Source organism: Agelaius phoeniceus, chromosome 10 (assembly GCF_051311805.1).
Source record: "Agelaius phoeniceus isolate bAgePho1 chromosome 10, bAgePho1.hap1, whole genome shotgun sequence".
NCBI classification, from domain to species: Eukaryota; Metazoa; Chordata; class Aves; order Passeriformes; family Icteridae; genus Agelaius; species Agelaius phoeniceus.
The window spans coordinates 22619052-22635649 of record NC_135274.1 but is presented as its reverse complement, the minus strand read 5'-3'; the positions used below and the strand labels follow the sequence as shown (position 1 = coordinate 22635649).

Genomic DNA, 16598 nt, shown 5'->3' with positions numbered 1-16598 from the left:
GTGGTGGATAATTCACGCCTATTCATAGCAGAAGAGCACTTAAATGCTGTCACTTAAATGTTGATTGTTTGGAGATTAGGGATGGAATGGCTTTGTGCCTTTTATCTTTTCTGAACCATTTATTGTGCTCTGTGTGCTGGACCAGATCCACTCTGATCAGTGCTCCCTGAGAAATGATTGTTCCAGACAACATAATGGCTTTCATATGTCATTTTCTGATTTCCAGCTTGAGCTTTAAAAATGTTGGTGGAATAATGGGTTTCTGTAGGATTACTGTAATTCAAAAGGTCATCTAGGTAATAATTATCTTATGCATTTGGCTTAAGGGATTCAGAAACACAACATGAATTTAAATTCTCTCTTTGCATATTGAATGATTGGATTCTGCATGCAAATGTCCCAGAATATAAAGACCAGACCTAAATTTCGAGAGAGCTTTGACAAAAAATGTAGATTAATTTTGGTACAAATTGAAAATTTAATTTATATCTTGATTGAACTTCTGACAAAGCAGTTAGCAGAAGTGTGTTTAAAATATTTTAGTGAAAGTTTCACAAGCAGCAAGGTGGGATAAATGGTCTCTAGTCCTCAGTGACACTGTCCATTTAAGAAAGGATTCTAAATCACAGGTTTTAAACCCATGGTTTCAGATACCTGAACATTTATAAAGATGATACAACATACTATGAACTGGACATATTTTGGTGCTTCCTGGTCCTTGTGTTATCCCATCATCTGCAGGATTCAGCAATGGGAAACTGGGATGATTGTTTTATTATTTTAAAAATATTATATTTATTAATAAATAGTTTATTACTGGTTGTGTGTGCAACTGTTGAACTGTGTGTGTGCCTACAGGTTTTGCTTAACTGAGATCTGTTATGTGCAAGACTGAAATATAAATTTTTGCAAACATAATGGGTCAACTCTCCAGAGCAAACAACTTTTATTCCTGTGAACTTGAAATCCCATTATGGGTTGGTGCTGCATGTTGGAGTTCATGTATTCTCTGTTCTAACGTGCCAGTGGTCTGAAGCTTTGTGTCCTTAGCTAGCAGCATTTGGCCAAGTTAAACACACCCCAAGAACTTGGTGTGGGACTCAAAGCCATAATTCTTACCTGTATGCAATTAGTTCCATCTTCATTTCAGCTCCTAAAATGTAGGTGGGTTTCAGATCTTTGCCTGCTCCTGCAGTCTGGGGTGTGATTATGCCAGTCTGTGCTCTCCCTGCTTCCCCACCCCTTTCAGAAAAGGGATAGAGTACAGTCACTGTTTCAGGGAGATTTCAGTTTTTGGAGATCACAGTGAAACAAATGTTTATTTTTCTTTCTGCAGGTCTTTTTGGTTCAAGTTAATCCAGGTGAAACCTTTACAATAAGGGCTGAGGATGGAACCCTCCAGTGCATCCAAGGTAAGAGGATGCACAAACACATGGATGAGCATTGCTTTGCTTTATGGAATACCTGTTCTGTCCTCTCTCCAAAAATGTGATTTGCAGCTCTGAGAATGCACTGAAGCACTGGGGGAGTGAGAACTTGCAGACGTGGCTGCTCTCTGTATTCTAGGAGCTCAGTATCTCAGGATGAGTCATGCATTTCTTGGAAGTCCAGGAGGATTTCTCTCTTCTGTTATTTATCAGGCCCATCTTGCAGCCTCTTTGCATCTTTTTTGTGACACCCCCTCCATTTAAGCAGTGAAGGAGTGGGTGGTTCTTGCTTGAAGTTCCATCCCCATGGAAATGATGAATTAATAGTTGTTTGAGATAGACGTTACAGAAGCTTCCCTGAACACCATCCAGGGTTATTTGGTCTTGATGAGCAACAATAACAGCAATTTAAAGCTGCTTGTTGAGATTTATAGCCAACATGCTGTGTGGTAAGAAATTGGTCCATGTGGCAATTAACAGAGGAATAAAGCTGGCTATTCCTTTTATTTAAGAAGAATGCTTTATTCTGGCTTAGTACATGAAAGATTTCCATTACAAATATAATTATGACCCCATTTATTTATAATTTTGTCCATACTCAAAGTGGTGTTCAGACAGTGTGTTTAAATGAAGGCAACTTGAAGTCTCATGGTTCTGTATTCCCAGTAATTTAACGTGTTTGTGCCAGTGGGACTTGTTTGGTACTCATCAGCAGTCTTTGTTAAAATTGATTTAGAATTTCTAGCATAAGATTGTCTCCTTTTATTTGCTATAGCTGCAGTATTGATTGCCAAGGCTCATGTTTATTTGCATACACCCTTTCAGTTTGGCCTGAAAATTCTTGATATTCTTTTCAAGCTAAAGATTCTGATCCTACTTTATTGTAAAATATTTTTATTGCTGAGCTAAGTACATGCTTCAAACACAGGAAAACACCTGACTGTGGTGGTGGTGGTGTGGTTCTTTTTTCCTTTTGGTAAAGCTGCTCTTACCATGCAGTTGTGGAACTTAATAGTGATCTATTGCAGAAGATCTGTTGTAATCAGCCTGCAAATATACTAAGATTTGGATTTGTGACAGTTCTGGTTTTGTGCTCTGAGGTTATTCTAGAAGACAGGCTTATTTTGTGTGCAGTATTTTTGGAAATTACACACCCCCTTGCTCCACAAAACTTTAGTGTCTATTATTTTTTTTCCCCTGTGACAGAGTTTTTGGTATGTTTAAAGGTTATGGAGTGTTTGGTATGTTTAAAGGTTATGGATGTTTGGTATGTTTAAAGGTGAATGTATTCCCTGTACATGGGGCAGCACCCAGACAATAATGTTGCATTTTCCAATGCTCCCACACTGCACTATGATTAGCAGGATAAGGAATAATTTTAGCACTATGTTAAGGCAGCATGAAAGTCTCTTTTTGGGCAGTGCCTCTCAGCTGGTAGCTCCCTGTGGAATAGATGATACTTGCTTTTTCCTTACTGCCACGTACTCAGGGTTATGACATAAGATGTGCTGCTGAATATTCAGAGTGTGAAGGATGGCTTTATTACAAATTGGGTGAGTCTCCTGAGTGCAGGGAGTGAACACTGTTAATAAAAACTTGAGATGTCAGGCTTGGTAACACTGAATTCTTCAGGACATACGAAAGCTCTTCCCATGTGACCGTTCTGCAGGGACAGCTAACTTTGCTTATGTAGAATAATTTATTATTATTTTTTTTTTACTTTTTTTGCATATGACTTTTTGAGCAGTATGAAATCTTCAGGTTGAGCTCCTGGAGCCAGCTCTGGAAGCCCTGTGAGCCCCACTTTGTGTCCAGAGCCCTGTTTGGCTCCACAGCTGTGGTGTATCTCTATGTGCTTTAGAGGACTGAGGCAAAACCAGAAAAGATGACTTAGTGGATCTTCATTTGTCTTAGCAAGGTTGGAAAAAAGACACTTGCATGAATAAAACCTCTGTGGAATATCCTCTGTTTTAAACACCCTGAAGTGTAATTAGCCACTAATTGAGTAATCACTGTTTTAAGCCAGAAAGAACAGATGCACATTTGGATGTTTCTGATGCTTTGGAGTGGTGGAGAAATCTCAAATACAAAAGCTTCTTCCAGTTCCTTGGAGTTGCAGCAGTCAAATAATCAGTGAAAACTTAAAAAAAAAAATGACCCCTAAATAATAAAAAACAGGAAAAAATGTGTATTTTTAGCTGAGGATGCAAGGTGTTGCAGCAAGTGCTCTCTTCATTCGTGGGGGTTTTTTAATGTACTTGTTTAAGACAATGATTTATAAGCCCTGTAGTTCCTGGTGTGGGCCTGGATTAGGCAGCTCTTGGAGATGATGGTGGCTGGGAGAAGTTCAGCTGGTCAGTGGGCATGGAGAAGGGTCTGTGGTTTCCTTGAGAAGACAGATTTAAAGAGAAAATAAATTAAAAAACCGACAAGAAATCTGGTGTTCTGGAGAAATCCAGCCCTTGAGTGCACAGCCCATGTGGTGAGTTGTTTAGGGAAGCATCTGAACAGTTCCAGGTGCTCTCAGCAGGAGTTGTGTTGTTGTCTGACTTCCTCAGGATTTGCCTTCTCTGTCTCATGTGATAGCAGAGATGCTGTGTGCAATGTGACTTTTGTAGCCTTTATAACAACAGCCAAATAAAGGAATAAAGAAAAGGGATGCTGGGGAAGCTGAACCAAGCCCCGAGGCTGCCTGTGTGGATGGGAGGCACATGGTGCTGCCCAGCTGGGCTGTGCAACACCCCAGGCCTTGCTGGATGTTGGGGCTGCCCACCTGGCCTGTGGGGTGGAGTGGAAACATAAAGCACATCCTTTATTCATGTGTGATGCCATGGCCAGTCTTTGTTCCTTTCAGTCCATGGCGGTGTTAATGACAAAATCTCTGCTGCGCTTCCTTTGGGATTTCCCTGCTCACCCCGTGCTGCCAAAGGCCCAGAATGAGCTCGGGGCTCTGACTGCAGAGCTGCCCCTCTGGGAGGTTCAGGGGAGGCTGGTTTAGGATCTCCTTCAGTGCCTTTGCAAGATGGAACATGTGTATGTGCTCTGTCATCAGTATTGTAAAAGCTGCTCTTTACAGAAAGTTTGGCAGGTATTAAATACTTCATAAATGTGTCGATACTTTAAATGCTTCATTTCCTTTTCACATATTCCTATTTTATTTGTCAAAAAATCAGGACTTGACTGAGGCTAGCGCTGCAAGAAAAGGACAAGGGCAGGGCATATCCTCAGCCATTTCTTTACTCAGCTGTTAACTGTAGACCTTGTATTTCCTTTGTATGAAAGATTGCTTCTAGCTTTGTGGTAACCACAATAAATGAAATATGGAGCAGGTTGAGAGCCTGGATCTGGTAGGAATTGAAACAGAGCCCTGAATTAAAAAAAAAATAAAATTATTCTGCTTTCTAAATTTCAAAATAAATAGATCTCATGTGAAACTGACATGTTCAGGAAACTCACGTTTCCCTAGGGGCTGATTAAATATGAGTTTTTTAGCCAATATCTTGAGATCTTTGGTAGGAACTTTTTTTGCTGCCTGAGAGTTTTGTCATTCACACTTGAAAAATTCACTGTTTGTGCATAGTTTGGGGCAGTGAAGCTGTACTTGAGAATCTGTTCAGAGCCTTTCCCTCCTGGAAGGCAATCGTGCCAAGCTGTCACACCCGCTGTGGTAGGGATAACATGGGCACAATGATTGTTCTGGTGCCACCTGACCTTGCTTGTCACCCACATGTTGAAAATATATGTGTACAGAGTATGCAGCCTGCATAAAGCTTCTATCCATTGATCACACAGAATTGCCCAATTACTGCTAAATGTCCTTTTTATTGCCATCCGTGTAAATGGTCCTCAAGCTGGATCTCATTTTCTGCCACAAACCAAACTGAATTTTCTGTATGCATATAAAGCTGCAAAAAGCCTGTAAGAATGTAGAAGAGCAGGCAGCAGAAAAGCAGCTGATGGAAAAAAAATGGAATTCCTGGTAAATTCTGCCTAACCCATGCTGCTGGAAATGCTCTCTTGACACTCACCTCTAGTCTTTGTCTTGTATGCCAGCACAAGGTTTGGAATAGTGAAGAATAAAATTTTCCTGAAAACAAATATGCTAAAGGGTTAAAAATTCTGCTTTAATTCTCTCCTGGAGCAGGGGGAATTCACCCTTGCATAGGGTGAGCAAGGCTCTGCATTAAACTGGCTTTTGTGATTTATTCAAGGACAAGGTACAGATGTGCAGTGGCATGGAGGGGGTGTAGTTATGTTGGAACATAAATATCTAGGTTGCAGACAAGGACCTGAATTGCTTTTGGGTGGTTGCATTTTGAAATGAAAACAGGATAAAAACATAGACAGTTTACTAATACTGATATTTGTTTCAAGTGATGTTTTCAAGTGTTTTGCCATTGAGGCTTGAACTTGAAGTCTTTGCTGCTTCTTATCTTGTAAAACAAAGAATGCAAGAATTAAACTTCACTGCTGCTTTTTCTGTGTCTCTAAAACTGAGCAACTCAAGAAAAAGACCAGAAGTATGCAAAAAATTTAGCAGTGGTTTCTAAAATGAAAGATTTCCTGGAATTATTATTCCCTTAATTTGGTGGGTGGGTGTGGTTTGGTGTGGCAGTGCAGAGGAATGGATAATATTAAAGGCTTAACAGCTGTATATTTGTGTAGGAAGAGTGTGTGTGTCAGTGAAATAAGGCTGCTAGTACAGTCAAAGCTAACCAAACAAAGTGTGTATTTTTTTTTTTCCTCTATGGTATGAGGTTGGAAATGAGGAAGTGAGTCAGTTTCTTGCAGGGGAGGAAAGATTAGAAAATAGATGGGACACAGTGTGAGCAAGTGAGTGGTACCTGTGGGGTGTTACTGGGTGGGGACAGAGGCATGGGGATGAGAGTGGTGATGGGCACATACAGGGGAACAGATGGATCACAGAGTCCCAGAATGGTTTGGGTTGGAAGGGGCCTTGAAGATCATCTCATTCCAACCCCTCTGCCCTGGGCAGGGACCCCTTCCACTGTCCCAGGTTCTTCCAAGCCCTGCCCAGCCTGGCCTTGGGCACTTGCAGGGATGGTGCAGCCACAGCTTCTCTCAACAACCTGTTTGTCTATTAACACCTTCACATAAAGAATTTCCTCCTCTTATCTAATGTAAACCTGCCTTCTTTTTGATTAAAGCCTTATCCTGTCACTCCATAACCTTGTCCAAAGTCCCTCTCCAGCTCTTTTTGAGCCCTTTTAGGCACTAGAAGGGGTTCTGAGGTCTCCTCATGGCCTTCTCCAAGGATGAAGAGCTCCACTCTCAGCCTGCCTCCATAGCAGCCTTACCATCATCTTCCTGACCCTCCTCTGGACTCTATCCAACAGTTCCACCTTATTTTCATGTTGGAGACCCCAGAGCTGGATGCAGTACTCCAGGTGAGGTCTCAGGAGAGCAGAGTAGAGGGGGAGCATCACCTCCCTTGATGTGCTGATCCCACTTCTGGATGTCACAGCAGAGCCTGGGGAGGAGAGCAGCCTGAGGGGACAGAGCAGAAAGGTGCAGGCTCAGGGAGCTGGCTGTGATCCCAGTGCTGCCAGTCCACCTGGTGCATCAGGAGCTGGGAGCACCTGCTCCATCACTCTGCAGAGGCAGATGCTGGGCCGTTCATCAGGGGACCTGGTGTGGTTTCACTCTGAGGTGAAAGAGCAGCAGCACCTGAAGTCCTGCTGCTTTGTAGAGGCTTGAGAAGGCTGGAGGTGCTTTAATAAGGAGCAGCTGGTGAAATCTGCAGGTGGAAGGTTCTTTGGGCCCTCCAGGGCAGGCACTGCCTGTGTGCTGGGGAGATCCAGAGGCTGGAGTTGGAGTCCTTTTGGTTCAGTACCTGCTTCTATCCAGAACATCACCTGAATGACAGAATTTGGTTACATTTTTAAGAAATACGTTTGTGACTGTGTTCTTAGCATGCTGCAAAGCACTGCATTGATCAGAACATGACATGTGTCAGAGCAGAAAGAAACCTTGTCCTTTCTCACCTGTATCTGCTGGTGGTTGGGAGCTGCTTGTGGTCAGGCAGTTCCTGGGCAAAGGCTCTGGGGACATCTGCCAGGGTGCATGGCAGCAGGACAGGATGGACGTGCCTGGCTGTGGCAGGGGAGGGAGGGGTGAAGTGCTGGGTGAGCTCTGCTTCTGTCTCTCCTTGTTTCTGCAAAGTGTTTCAGCTCTTTCCACCTACGTGCTGGTGGGCAGGCTGGTTCCAGGGGATGGAAAACTCCCTGAAGGAAATGCAGCTTCAGTTCAGACTGTTTTGGTCATTAGGGCTTGCAGCAGAGCAGTCTGTGTGGTGGTGCTTTACAGCATAGCTCTTGGTATTAAATAGCTTTTGTTTACACTTTATTTATTAAGCTTTGGCTCAGTTTCTTTCTGTTTACCAGCAAAGGCCCTTTTCACCCTATTAAGTTTTAAAGCATAACTCTTACTCCTCATTTACATCACTTTACTTTGACTCCTGGTACTTGGTGTCTAGATTTAGTGTTTGATGGAAAAGCCAGGCTTGCAGTGCCCATTGCTCTCCTGTAAGCACAAACATGTTTTTGATTTATTAAAGTTCTTTCTATTAATGGACAAATGAGGAAATATCTGCATAAACATCTTCCAGAGCAAAGCTGTGGTTGAGAATAACTGAGAAGAATCTCATGTCAGTGTCTAATCAGCCTCTGAATTGACCAAAATATTTTTTTAATATCTATAACAGAGTCAGTATTATCCTTTAGAGGCATTGTCACCATCTTCTGGGTTTGGTCACTTGAGTGTTTCAGCAAACTCAGCTCTGTAGCACAGGCATGTCCCCAGGCCTGGGATCAGCTGTGCCTTTCCTGTTGGGATGTTATCCATGGTGCACTCCATAGCTATAAACCACCAGCTGTTAATCATATAATCATAACAGGCACTCTTAATTTGTTTTCACGTTGTGGCCCAGCTAGAAAATATCTGAATTTGCGGAGGAACCTTTCATCCTCTGTGTTATTTCTGATGTTTTTGGTGCCTCTCTGTGTGTCAGAGATAGTCTCTTTGCCCTTTTAGTGTTTGGTCACCTTAGAAAACTGTGGTCCTGGTGATGTATTCTTTATTCCTTTCATGTGCAATAAACAACTTTAAGGCTTTCATATCTTTGTGAACCATGTGTTGAAATCTAAGAGAGAGCAAAGAGCTGCTAGCCTGGAGTGGGTTTTTCCCATGTTATTCTCAGTGAGATCACCTCACCATTCACTGTTCATCTCATGGTTTTATTTTTTTAGCACACCACAATCAAGTATAGGAAGCCATGTAAGAAGCCAAGAGTAAACAATGGGATGCTTTGTTTACTGTGTGAATAATCTTAGCTTCTCCATTTTAAATCCGATAATGCTAAGAATAATTATGGAAATTTATTTTGCATGTGTGTGATTAAATCTTGAACCAGATGCACCTGCACTTGTAGCTTTGCTGAGTGGAATATCTGGTTCTTTACAGTTGGTAGCTGTTATTTGTTATAGCTCCCCTGATACAAGACAAAAGGAAAAAGAATCTTGGCATGTCATTAAATTTTAATTTGGCTTAATCTTTCCAAATGCTAAATTGTGACTGTTTTGTAGTACACTGAGAGAAAGGGACAGTGATACAGCTAAGGTTGGAGATAGTTTGGAAATTCTGTGAAATGTGGAAACCAAGGATTTCTTGAGACCCTTGCTGATGGTCTGTGGCCACCTATGCTGGAGGGGTGGCCAGAGGCTCTTGGTCCAGCCTGGTCCCTGGGGAAGCCACTGCCCTGGCCAGGCTGGGATGGGACCTGGCAGCCAGTGCTGTGTCCTGCTGACGTGGCCTCAGGGCACAGGAGCCCAGGAGGAGGAGAAGGGCAGGAGAAATAAATTAAGACTTGAACCTTTCTGGTTTGTACATATGTAAAAAACAATCGTCCTGCTTCCCAGCAGAACAGCACCCAGATGAGCAGAGATGCAGTTCTTGAAGCTTGTCCTTTACTGAAATGGAGATATTTTTGTGTGTTTTTTTGGGATGCCTAAGGATCTGCTGCTGGGAAATGCGTTGATCTCTAGAATTAGGACAGCAGACTTTAAAGACAACTGTTAGAACATACGGTCTGGGCTGTAATTTCAGACTTTTTTTGGGTTTGTAAATATGCAGGACTTGTGTTTGGGGTTTGTGTCTGTCCTTATTTTCCTTGTGTATGTGTGTGTTTATATATATATATATAATATGTATATGTCTGACAGAATCAGGCATCGTGGTACATCCAAGGGCCCTTGGGAAGGCTGTCTTGTATCAGCATACTATCAATTTTTAAGTTTCCCAATATCTCTGGATCTCTGCCCAAAACACAGGGAATCTCTGTGAGTGTGTGGGTATCTGCAGGAATGCTGAAGTTGTGTCAGCCCTGCTAAATGCAGCTAATCCTCCTACTATGGACCCAGTGCATTCCAGTCAATGGTGGCAGGGTTTTCAAGTCCAAGATCCACAGGCTACAGACATTGCAAACCCATTAGTCAGTGCTTTTAGTCTTTTTACAGTGTATTAGTGCAGCTATAGTTCTGAATTAGTAAGGCAGTTGTAGTCAACTTTCCTAATCTGAAGTAATTATATTTATTGGCCAGAAGAATAATGAAATTATTCCATTATCCTTATTAAATTCCTTTACTCCTCATCACAAGCAAATATTTAGTTTCCCATGCTTTTTATTCTTTAATGTCTGTGATTCTGGTTCATGTTTGTTGTTCGTGTAGATGTGGATTAGGGATGGGGATGAAGCACATTGTAACTTGGAGTCTTTGCAGGGCTTTTAGTATTATGCTTCTCATTTTTAATTTTGAAACAAATCTCAACTCGGATAAGTGATAATAATGAATTGACTTTAAATGGTAAAGTATGTAAATTGGATTGTTGCTTTTGCTGAATTTCAAATTGTACTTATTCCCACCATAAAAAAAAAACAAAACCAACTAGTGTAGTGGTTGTTGAAAGCTGTATTGAATCAGCTGTTGATTCTGCTGTTATCAGGTTTCTGGGGCTGGGCAGCTTTCACTCTGACAGTCAAACCTCTTCTATATTTAGATACAATTTGTGTGATCGGATCTTAAAGAGTCTTGTTTGTTCCTTCTGCACCAGTGTTTCCTCGTGGTCGCTGCCACATAGGGAGGATTCTGTGTCTGTGACATCAACAGCTCATTTAGTGTGTCGTGAATATTTTCATTAATAGGGGTTGGAAGAAGAGATGATATTACAGAAATAAATTGCTGAGTCAGCTTTGTAATCCAAGTGATGTAAGCATCAGTGGTTTCAAAACAAAAAGGAAAGGAAAAAGCCCACTCAACCACATTAACCAGTGTGAAATTGCATAACTGTGGACAACCTCAAAGTGTGTAGACTGCCATCCAGTTGTATCAGTAATAGTTGTTTAACAGTAAATCTAGAATCTGACTTTAACATTCCAAATTATTTAGGACAAATATCCTAGAAACAAATAAACCTACACTGTGATTTACTCATTTAAGCACCACAAGAATTAATTTTGATTTTTCCTTTCTTTGTGGGTCAGAGAGCTTCAAACACTACTTAAAAATCAAGCTACTCCTGGAGATGAGTGGGAGTTTTGTTGGGGTTTTTCTTTTCAATGTTCAACAAAATACCAAGTTGTCATAATTTGTGCAATTTAGTTTTTTATTAATGTACCCCATGTGTTTATAATGTAAAGCTGCAGGGTTCTGCACATGCTTTGTTTATAGGCTGGGTTTGATTACTGCTTATGACTTTTGCCTTCCTGATTATATTGTTAACAACAGTTTTGATGGTGTGTTTTGTGATTTGGTTTGGGGTTTTTTCCTTGCTCTGATTTTTTTCAAAGTTTATTCCTCTTGTTTCTGTTGGGGATGAGGATGTTGGGGAACATTTAAATGTCGATGGGTTGTCACAAGCAGTGCCTTGCTCTCTGGGTTGCTGGTAATTTCCTGTCAATATGCCCCATATAGGAGATGTTAAGAAATACCTGGTAGGACAGAACAGTGTTAACTCAGTGTGTCTGGGAAGGATTGCAAATGATTCACCAGCAAAGTTTATTTTTGCTTCTTCTGGCAAGTGCAGGGCTTGTGGCCCTGCAGGTATGGAAAAAAGAACCTGAGCAGAAACCCTGGTTTAAGGCTTTAGCAGCAAAGTATGTTTTAACTGTTGTGTTATGGGAATGCTTTGGTATTGACAGCACTGGCAAGCAAGAGCTTGCAATGTTATGGTTTTTTTCTTTTCCTCAAAATACTTGGATTTTAGGTTTTTTTGACCATACAGCTTTCAAGTTTTGGAAGTGACCATTTGGCCTGTAACTATCTGTATACCGTTTATCCAAGCTTCACCTTTTAAGCGGTGTACATGTTAAGCAAAGCTATACTGTGTTATTTATAAAAACCCTGCCTAAAATTCCTAGAAACTCTGGGAGTTTAGGTTACCCTGCCTGCTGCTGCTGAGGGTGAGGCTCTCCACATGCCATCCCGGCGAGGTCGCTCCAGATGACCTCTGGGTAACGTAATAAAAGACTATTTTTGTCTCAGCAGACGATATTATCTCAGCATAACATTTTTGAACATTTCTGGCTGGATTGTTCTGAATGTTGGAGCGGTGCCTGCGGAGGGGCCTGAAACACAATGCCTGCCATTCTCAATTGTGTGAGCACTTGGGTTTGATGATGGGGCTGTGCTGAGCAGGGTGGGAGTGGGGCATTAATTAGGCCACTCCAGTCCAGTTCCCAGCACCTGTAGCCTTGAGATGTACACTGGCTCAAATATGTTTGATTTCTAAACCAAGTATTTGTGTACAAGTGTGTATGTGTGTTTCTGTATATATGTTAGTCTGATTTTACATAGAAGAGGTATTTATGTACAACTGTAAAAATATACATACATATTTAAAAAAATATATATATTTGTATTTATATATGGTCATTTTATCACCTTAAGATTATCACTCAGCTCTCCAAAGCCATTTTGGCTACGGCTCTTCCTCTGAGTGGAAGTTTTTCTAATCCTTGGTGCAAGCATGGAAATGGCAAGCAAGTGCCTGGGGTGATTTGCCCACAGGATTTTCACTGAGGCTTCATTAAGGTTACTTAAGTTAGAAGTAATTTGCCTCCCTTGAGGGAAAATTCTGATATTTGGAATGTTTATCAGTCATCTGCAAAACGAAATGAACATAATTGGTGGCTAATTGTTTGCAAGAACTGTGCAATACAATAACGAAGAGTTAAGCTGAAACCAATTGTGTTTATGAAATCTAGCATAAGAAACACTATATTAATCCTGCCTCAATACCAGGAAACGCAATTAGTGTAATTAAGACTATCATATTGTAATTTTCTTGGCGACTCCATGCCTTGGCAGCCGCTTTGCCCTGCCGGGGCTGGAGCGGAGCGCGTTCCTGTCGTGGCTCCTTCTGCCAGGACAGCTCTGAAGTGGCTTTGCTCACCCTGTGGTGGGATGCTGCTGCTGGGTGGAAAAAGTGCTCCAGCTGCTGCCTTTTGGGTGGCTGAGCTGCAGGCATGGTGGCATTTTGCAGGCTCTGTCTGTGCTGGCTGCAGCTGCATCCCCACCTTCAATCCAAGGGGAGCGCATGGTTTGGGATCCTCACTGCGGTTCCTCCAGCTGGGATTTCCCCCAAGGCACTCCTTGGCATGTGTTTGCTGCCAGTTCTGTCTTGACAGCACAGATCAAGCTCTGCCACCCTCTTGTGCCACCCTCCTTGCCACCCTGGGGGTCCCAAGCCCTGGGCAGGAGGGTGCAGTGCAAGAGTGAGAGGCTGCAATTAGGGCAGGGTAACAGAGAGATGAGAATTGCAATTAGGCTCTCGTTAGCATTGGATGCTCTGTCACGAGAAGGACGTAAATAAATAGCTTTGTCTGTTTGTATTGAAATAAACTTAGGCATGTTTAACTTGGTTTTAGGAGCAGCAATCACAGATATCTTCATGCTGGTAACAATGTGGACCATCACTCTTAAATCAGCTTGAATACGCATCCCTGATGGATTTGTTGTAGAATGTGCCCAGGTCAGGAAAAAATGAGTATGGTAACATAGTTGTTATTGTTGCAGTTTGTCTGTCACTGCTGTGAATGCACGTAATTAAGGGATAATCAGCATAATGCCTACTTTGAGCTCTTCTAAATGGTTTAATTGCTTCTCTGAGTTAAATAAACACTTTATGCTTATTTTACAAATTTTTCCCCAGGGAGCTTGTCACATGGAAGTGTACGTGCATGTCTTTATTTTTTAAACATAAAGAATAATCGGTTATTTAATTAAGCTTCTCCTGAAGTTCTCTTTTGGGATATTCTGTGTTCTTATGAGCTGCTCTGATAATGAATGTGTCAGAATAGGCTGGATAAGAGAGGTAATGAGTCAGTGGGAAAATGAACGTGCATATTAATGCTGTTATTCCAGAGTCATCTGTGTGCCCATCCTTTGTGGACACAAGTGCCTGTGTACATTTTTCTGTACTCTGAGAAATGCTTTAACAGTTTGAAGGGGCTGTGATGGCTGCAGAGGATGGCTGAGGACTGTCCCCAAGGAAGGTGAGGCTCTGGGTACCAACTGGTTTGAAACTTGAGCAGATGTGAGGTGTCCCTAGAGATTTCACTAGGCTAAATAAGGAACTGTCTAATTGTTTTGATCCTTTTTTCCTACTCATTTTCATTCTGTACATTTGTCTTTTTTAGGAGACTTTATTGCACTGCATGCTACATAGATCACATGTCCATTGGAACTGCCTGGCAACTGCAGAAAATTTTACCTGACTCTTCATTGTACTGTATAAAAGTCTTCATGTCTTGTAAAAAGATTACCTGCCCCAGAATACTTACAAGGGATGTTCAGTATCTTTTTTTATTACCTGCATTTCTAGATCATGTCTGCTCAGCCAGGGTACAGCTCACTTTGAGTATTATTGGAATTTGCTCCTTACAAAAGGCCAGAGCAGTGTGCAGCCTGGCTAGCAGGCTCCTTGGTGAGCTGGTTCAACAGTGACAAATTTTAATTTTTAAAAATGTTTTTAAATTTTTTTTTAAAAATTATGTAGCACAGAAATTGAATGTTTTCCTGGTAAGTGCCTCAGCCAAGGAGCCTTGGTTTACAAAAGTTTTGGTTTACAAAAGAGTTTTTCTCCAACAGCTTCTCTGCAAGTGAGGCTTAACTCTGCAGAAAGGTGGGAGTGTGTTCAAAGGTTTTTCAATTTATTTATTGATGCCTTGGCTTTATTTGAACTACAGCCTTTTATATGTTCAAATAACAGAAGGTTTGTTTTCCTCAGGGTGAATCTAAGGCTGAAATTGTGTTGCTGACAAACACAGCAAATTGAATGAATTTCAGTTTTAGGGTCAACACAGATACCTTTGCATCAAATTTGGGTGCTCTGCCCTGAAGTACAATATAGCCACAAAAGAAATTGAGATCTACAAGCTGATTCATCAACTGCTGCTCATTCCCAGTTATTTCCATTCTATATGTAGCCAGAAAAGCTTATGCACGAGATGGGTTAAGGGAATTAGGTAGCTATTTGAGCCAACTGCTATGTCAGAAATAGAACTGTAGCTATTTTCTAAGCTCAGACTGTACAGTTGCAATATTACTTCAATTCTCCTATCTCTCCTGTGCTTCCAACTTCTTAAACTCCTTGTTTCATCATTTTAGGAGCTGTATGGCAAGGACCATTTTAAATATCCGATTTGAAGCATTATTTTTCTTGCTTTATTTTTACTCTTAAGATAGATGTGCCAGGCAGGCACAGTGGTTACTCTTATCTGCCTGGGTTTAGTGAGTTGCTAAAAGTAGTTTGTGCAAATGTCTGGGCAATTTTAAATTGAACTTTTTATAATTAAAAATGTAATGAGAGTCATTAAAGCAGCAGTGATTCTGTTCTAAGTACAAATGCAGTTAGAGGCTGAAAAATTGCATTTCAAACCAGATAGCCCTTAAAAGCTGGCAGCATGCAGCACTGCTGATAAGGAACGTGGAGCTCTTTCTAAGCCCTGCATGCTTCCACATGGCTTTTGCTGCTCTCTCCACAGATTTCCCACCCCCTTCAGTAAAAAGTGACTCTTGTACATGTGTGGAGCTGACTTTGAGTCCCTCTGGAGACAGCTGATGCCTCTCCCCATGAGATGTGCCTGGGAAATGTGGCCAGAAGAGTTGTGTGCTCAGTGGGGTGAGAGCTCTGCTTGCCTTCCAGGGGACCAGACTCCCTCCAAATTCCTCAGCAGCCAGTGGAGCAAATTTGCCCCCTTCAGAAGGAGTTTCAGAGGACATAAGTGAACTGCATGCTCTGATTCATTGTCTTTTTGAAGAGTATTTTTGATTAAAAGAGGGAAAGTACATGCTGCGAGTCTGAGAGAGTGTTGGCCAAAGTAACATCCTCCAAACGTGAGGGGCTGTAGAGAATCATGCTCAGAATTTTAATTGTATTATTCTGGATGGAGATAAAGTGAAAATAGTATTTTATTCCCAAGTGTAATTTTATTTGGTTTGCTTGCATTCACCAGTGCTGTTTCATTGTACATAAGGAACTCTTTTCTGCCTCTTTCTGATTTATTCATCTTCTGTATTTTACCTGTGAATTGCTACATCTTCCAGTATGTCTAACCTACATTCAAACCTTTATTTTAATCGTGTCTCAGAAGCTGGATAATGATTCTTCAGCCTTGCTGTGGATGTGTTGATACTTATAGAGCTTTCAGTTCAGTTGGGTGGCTTCTCTGTCTTGTACTGCTCTAAAGTGCTTCTCTCCCTTGTGATTTTTCTATTAGTAGGAGACAGTTTTTACTGGTAAAAACAGTGGTTGTTTTTGACTTTGGTTTGATACAAATGACCTGACCTGATGGAGAGCTGCTGCTGCTGAAAGACATGACCTCATGATGTCCTCTCCACCCTTTGCATCATTTCCCACTGTTTCCTCTGCCTGGTGCTGGCATTTGCCTGACCCATTAGCCAGGTCAGGAAGGAAAAACTGATCTTCTGCCATTTAGTCTCAGCTCCCACAGTTCAGGAGCAAAAAAGAGGAGGAGGAGGTCAGGAGGAGGAAGAAATGAGAGTGATACTTCCACTTTAGTGGCATTAGCTCACAAACCTATTTATCCAGTCACTAATTATGCACCATGGTAGGAAAATGATGAACTAATGT

At 41.6% G+C, this 16598-nt stretch overlaps 1 protein-coding gene across 1 annotated transcript in view; it reads left to right on the top strand.

Moving 5' to 3' along the window:
* Positions 1 to 16598, top strand: part of FNDC3B (fibronectin type III domain containing 3B) — a 186403-nt gene that overhangs the window by 43309 nt on the left and 126496 nt on the right. Inside the window, exon 3 of the mRNA XM_054639573.2 lies at positions 1337 to 1412. Within this exon, the coding sequence (XP_054495548.2) occupies positions 1337 to 1412 (76 nt within the window). The remainder of the gene's footprint in view (positions 1 to 1336; positions 1413 to 16598) is intronic.